The sequence below is a fragment of the Emydura macquarii genome, unplaced genomic scaffold, assembly GCF_026122565.2.
Source record: "Emydura macquarii macquarii isolate MOO-44397 ecotype Brisbane River unplaced genomic scaffold, CSIRO-AGI_Emac_v2 contig_3322, whole genome shotgun sequence".
Lineage (NCBI taxonomy): Eukaryota > Metazoa > Chordata > Testudines > Chelidae > Emydura > Emydura macquarii.
Genome location: NW_027133459.1, coordinates 350,392 through 356,626, shown reverse-complemented (window position 1 = coordinate 356,626; position 6,235 = coordinate 350,392). Strand labels below are relative to the sequence as shown.

At 61.8% G+C, this 6,235-nt stretch overlaps 1 protein-coding gene across 1 annotated transcript; it reads right to left on the bottom strand.

Moving 5' to 3' along the window:
- Positions 1–5,473: 5,473 nt before the first annotated feature.
- PSMB11 (proteasome subunit beta 11) lies at positions 5,474–6,235 on the bottom strand. The gene has a single exon (XM_067533115.1). The coding sequence runs from the start codon at positions 6,233–6,235 to the stop codon at positions 5,474–5,476; it is 762 nt and encodes a 253-aa protein (XP_067389216.1).

The window sequence follows — 6,235 nt, the reverse complement described above, 5'->3', positions numbered from 1 at the left end:
CTATAAGGGGCTCAGCCGACCCTCTGCTCGCTCAGCTCCTCGCCGGCAGTGCCAGGCAGATGGAATCGGGGGCCTCTTGCTTCACGTGGGTCCTTTGCGTCCCAGCGCTGCCCTCTCTGATTGGCCCGTAAATGGTTCGTTAGCGTTAATTGTTCTCCTGTCGGGGTGACTTTAGATAAGTTGTATTGGGCAGATCCCCGTCAGCGACTTGTTTTTTCCCACTGGCGCAGGGCTTGCCCTGTTCCCCTGCAGTCAAGGCGTCGAGGTGAGGCGCGCTGAGGGGACCACTCTGGAGATTTTCGCCCCCGAACGCAGGACAGCACCCCGGAGCCCAGCCCCACCTTGCGCAGCTCATCGGCTTCTGTTCGGGACTCGGGGCTGAGGAAGGATGCTGGCTCCTGAGACCCTCAGCCCGGTAAGGGGTCTCCAGCCCCGAAGATCCCTGGGGGTGCCCAGCGCCGCTCACATTCCTCAGAAAGAAGCAGAGGAGGAAGGACAGGGTCGCTGGCCTACGCCTGGAACTTCAGAGCGTTTGTGGAGCGCAACCCGAGCCGGGCCGCTCCCCCAGCCTTGACGCCGGCCCCAGAGAGGCGCGTTGAGTCCAGCGCCTCCCAGGGAGGAGGAGGGCTTCACGACTACCCGCCACCCCGGAGACGTTTGTAGCAAACTGAGAGCGCAGCACCGCAGGCTCTGCAGACCCACAGCGGACCTCGGGGGGGCGGAAGCCCTGGTGCCAGCAAAGGTTCACCCCTTCCCCATGCCCAGGACTCCCACAACATCTCAAGCACTCAGGACCGGCATTGCCGGCACCACAAGATCCCCTGGGCGCCGAGGGGCGAGAGATCGCCCCCATAATTGGTCTGGCAGTGGGGCTGGCCGGAGCCTGGGGCTCCAGGTGGAGGGGACCCGCCGGATGTTCTGTCACCATCGAGTCCGGCCAGGGTGGCTTTGCCAATAATAAAACGCACTGCCAGGAAGACGAAGGCGTTGTGGGAAACCCCTGCCATGATTTCCCCCCGATGGCCTAGAGGATCTCGGGGCAGGTCACTGTCACGACCCGGCCCAGGCGCCAGCTGGGCACACCGACAGCCCCCTCCCCACGGGCCCAGCCCCCCTCGACGGCCGCCTTAGCTTAGGTCCCAGCTCAGGACAGCCGTAGGGCAGCCACGTGGTCGTCAGTCCGTCCTCACCGTGGCGGCGCTCCTGCTGTCTGTGGAGCTCTGACCCTGCCGCCCTTGCAGGGGCTCGTGGATTGGAACGGGCGTGAGCAAGCGTGTGAGACAAACGATGGTCACTGAGTTGTGCGGCTTGTGTCCAGCCTGAGACCCGCCTGCCGGAGCCTGCCAGCAAGCGGCTGAGCCCTTGATGGGGCACCAGGAGGCGTGACCCCAAAGGCTCCAGAGCCAACCCTCCGGCTTGCACGAAATTGAGCTTTCTGAGAACGGGAGAAAGTTGTGATACGTTTTAGTCTTTTCCTTGGAGATCTCGTCCCTCACCTGAAAGTCGGGGGGGGGAGGGGACTTTTCTCCCTCTTTTCCAGAAGAACCAGTACCTGAAATGGTAAAGATGAGTGAGGGGTGGTTTGGGGCCTTTTTTTTCTTTCCTCCCCCCCCCCTTCGGGCAAGAACAATTTTAAACCTCCATTCGCTTTAGGATTTTTAGTTCGAAAAATCGATAAAAAGTTATTTAAAACGTCTGAATTTTTAACCCTCGTTTCCTGTAGCTAGTTTGACTTTTACAAAGGTTCGGTGACACGGGCCAGCGGGAGCCGGGGGTGGGAAACGGTTTAGATTCAGCCCCCTGTGGGGGTGGGAAACGGCTCGTTTCTCTGTATTTCCCCAAGCTAAAAATCTTTCACGCTGGGATGAAAACAAGGACTTTTTTTCCTTTCTTTATCCTTCTTTCTCTGGTTTTTATTTTAATTTTGTTCCTCTTTTCTTCGCGGCTTTCATCCGCGTTCTCTCTTCCTTTTCTTTTCTTGTGCCTGGGCCAATGAATCTAAACGCAGCAGCGAAAATCAGCCGGACGCTGTTAAAGACGCGGGTATTTGCGAGGTGAAAATGAGCTGGGCAAGGGCCTGGTTTTCGATTTCCAGCAGACGAAGCAGAGGAAAGCGAGGGGAGAGGTTCGAATCTTTTCTCCCGCCTCTCGCCGAGGGGCACTTGGGGCCATGGGGCGGAACGGGGCCGTTTCTTGCTCTTTTTTTTGCCCCACGTTTTAACGTGTGTGTGTGAGTGAGAAAAATGAGGCCGTGCAGCGGCTCCCCAAGGGGCGAGGGCTGCTGGAGGGGGCAGGGAAAATGGGGGGTTGATCCTGAGATGGCAGAGCCCCCAGGGAGAGTCTCAGTGGAAGAACCGTGGTGGGGGGCAGGTCGCACTGGCCTGGTGATGGGGTGATGACTCATGGAGCCTCTGCCCCATAGAGGGGGAGAGAGCTGCACCTCCATCTCTCCATGGTGGGGGGCTGTGCTGAGGTCTGGAGCAGGGGTGCCCCCAGCGCACAGCGGGGGGCTGCAGCCTGGGAACATCTGGGGGACGGCCTGGAACTGCTGATGTGGGGGGGGGTGGAGCTGGGGTGTCCCCTTGCACCCCCCAACCTGCTGTGACCTTTAGCACCAGCCTTGCTAAGCCTGAGACCCCCCCCAGCTCTAACCCCTCTGGTCCTGCTGCCTCCAGTTCCCTGCCCCCCAACTGTCCTGACCCAGCACAGGAGGTGACCAGGGGTGGGGGGGTACAAACACCCCCCCCTTTCCTTCCCCAGCTCTGGCCAAAAATCAACCCTCCCACCAATGGGACACAGACCTGCAGCCCCCCAGCCCGGCCAGGGTGATTTCTATTCCCGCAGCCGGTATCAATATTGAAAATCTTTAATTAGCAACTCACCGACTTTTCCTCTGAATCATTCTCTGGGGGGGGCCATGGAGCCCCCCGCCGGGGATCAAAGCTGGGGGGGGCGGGGCTGCCAAGGAAATTTTGGTCCCCTCCCTTTAAAGATTCAACCGCTCGTTAGAAAACAAATTCAGGGATTCAGCCCCCGAACGGCCGGGGAGAGCTGGGGGGCTGCGGGTTCCCCTCGTCTCTGCAGCTGGGGAGGTGTCTGGGGGCGGGGGGGCAGCGTATCCCCCCTTTGTCTGCCACACCCGGGGAGATTCAGCATTGGCTGGGGCAATGGCCGGGCGGGGGGCAGGGGGAGTCTTGGGAGGGCGGGGGGGCCATCGCTCCCCGTCTCTCTGCGGCTCCTTCAGGGATTCCTCGTTCGCCATGTCACTGCCCCAGCCCAGCACCGCTATGCCCCCCACTCCCAACCTGCAGCCCCCCTTTGCCAGCTGTGTGGCCCTGCAGGGGTGTGGGGCGGGGGGACACACAAAGGCCGTTCAGCAGGAAATGTTCGTTCTACGTACCTGGTGGCTGTTCCTCTGGGCTCGCCCTACCCCAGAGCTGGCCGCATCTCAGCATCTGCTCCCCATGCGGCCCCAGGGTGGGGCTGGTGGGCTCAGGGGGGCAGAGGATGGGGCACGGGGCCTCTCCACTCTAGGGGGCCCTGTGCAGATCAGGCAGGGAGCAATGCGTCCATCCATCCCCTGCCCCGTCTGTCCGTCCGTCCCAGTTCACTGGGTTTGTTCCCCTTTGGGTGACCTGCCCCCCCCACCTGTGACGACTGACAGGCCCCCCCCCCCTCGGATTAATGCCCCATCCAGCCCCCTCCACCCCATCCCGGTTCGGTGTTGCCACAGCCCTGGCCGAGGGTGCCCTAGGGAGCCCAAGGGGACAGTGGAGGGACCTGGACCCACAGATCTAGTGGCCCCCCGATCCACCAGAGACCCCCCCCTCCTGGGGCTCTGCACTGGGACTTTAATGCCACTGGATACTGGGGGGGGGGGAGAAGATACCATTGTATGTGGGGTGGGGGGCACGTACCATTGTATGGGGTGGGGGTGGGGGGCACGTACCATTCTATGCAGGGTGGGGGGCAGGTACCATTCTATGGGGGGAGCATCCATGTGATCATTTCATAATAAACACTTTATTTTGTAAAATACAAACCTCAGGCTCATTGTGGGGGGCCGGACGCTGGGTTCTCGCGGCTCTGGTGGGGGGCAGGGGCTAGTGGTTAGAGTGGGGGGCATCTGGATGGAGGGGAGGGAAAGCGGATGTGGGAGCGCGAGGGAGGACAGATGGATGCATTGGGACAGGGATGGAGGGATGGACGCAGTGGGGTGGGGATGGACGCAGTGGGGCAGGGATGGAAGGAGAGACAAAGTGGGGCAGGGATGGAGGGATGGACACAGAGGGGCGGGGATGGCCACAGTGGGGTAGGGATGGAGCCGGGGCGGGCCAGCAGGGCCGTGGGGAGCGAGGCAGCCGGGCAGAAGGAGGCGTGTGGGGCCCAGGCCCTGCCCCAGGCCCTGCCCCATCCCGCCCAGGGACGCCAGTTCAGTTCCATGGAGACACGCGCTGCCCGCGGTCCTGGCCAGACTAACAGCCACCCAGAGTAGCTGGCCCGGCCTTGCCCCACAGCGGGGACAGGGGGCACTGGGTGCATGTGTGGGGGGGTCCCAATTACTCCCATCCCGGTTTTGCCCCACAGGGGATGCCGTGGGGCAAGGATTGGGGGCAGGATGGGGCTTGACGGGGAGATAAACGTGTCGTCGTCCCCCCGCCATCATCTGTCTCAGCCCCCAGACACCCCCCCAGTCACAGCTGCATTTATTGGTCATCTACTGGCACATACTGGTTTATACTGGTTCCAGCAACAGCAGACTGCTCCCGGTAGCTCCGTACTGGTTTTTACTGGTCCAGGCAGGACTATGCTGGTTTATGTCAGTCCAAGATAGTTTACACTGGTCAAGGCTCCAAACTGAATTATACTGGTCCATACTGGTGCAGGCTCCATGCTAGGTTATACTGGTTAATAATGCTTCAAACTGGTTCATACTGGTGAATACTGGTCCATCGCAGTGTTATTGTAGCCATGCGAGTCCCAGGATATTGGAGAGCCAAGCTGAGTGTGGTTAAGGCTCCTTGCTGGTTTATACTGGTCCATACTGGTGAATTAGGCACCCAGATAGATTATATTGGTATATACTGGTCCATGCTGCTTCCTGCTGGTTTCTACTGGTCCAAGCTGGTTTACACTGGTTTATGCTGGTCAAAGCTCCATGCTGTTTAATGCTGGTGAATACTGGTCCATGCTGGTGAAGCTCTATGGTGGTTTATACTGGTCCACAGTGGTCAAGGCGCCATGCTGGTTTATACTGGTTCAAGCTGGTTAACACTGGTTAATACTGGTCAAGGCTCCATGCAGGTTTATACTGGTTCAAGCTGGTTAATACTGGTTTGTACAGGTCAAGGCTCCATGCTGGTCCATACTGGTGAATTAGGCACCCAGCTAGATTATATTGGTATATACTGGTCCATGCTGCTATATGCTGGTGAATGAGGCTCCATGCTGCTTCCTACTGGTTTATACTGGTCTAGTCTGCTCCCTCCTCCTCCTCCTCCTCTCCCGGCGCCCCCAGCCCCCTGCCCAGGCCCCCTACCTCTCCCACGTCGTCATGGGACACCCAGACCCAGCCGCTCCGGCGCACGTGAAAGACGTCGACGGCGCCCCCGGAGTAGGCGTCCCGACGGGCGGCGTGGGCCACGGCCCGGCGGGCGAGGGCGTAGGCGGCGGCGGGCGCCAGGTCGCGGCGGTAGGCCCCGTCCAGCAGCCCGTAGGCGTACGGCGAGCCGGAGCCCACGGCCACCAGGTCCAGAGGCAGGCGTGTGCCGTCGCTGTAGACGTACCAGAGGCCGGGGCCGGCCCGGTCCCAGCCGCACAGCGCCACGGCCACGCACAGCCCATGGCCCCGCCGGGCCCGCAGGCCGCCCGCCAGCAGTGCCGCCGCCTCCGCCACGCCTGGCTCCCGCCCGTCCACCTGGTGCCGCAGGGCCAGCTGGCAGCGCAGGGCCCGCAGCCACGTGGCGCAGTCAGCTGAGGTGCCCGAGGTGGTGGCCAGCAGCCGGGCATGGACGGGCAGCACCTTGCGCGAGGCCGGGCAGGCCACGTAGGCCCCGCAGGACGAGCGGGTGTCAGCCGCCGCCACCACGCCATTGGCCAGCCGGAAGGCCAGCGTGGTGGTGCCGTGGGGTAGGGGACAGGGAGGGCCGGGGGGGCCCATCTGGGGGGACGGCGGCAGGGGCCAGGGGGGCGGCGGGGAGCGGGGCCGGCTGCGCAGCAGGTCCTGGAGAGCCAT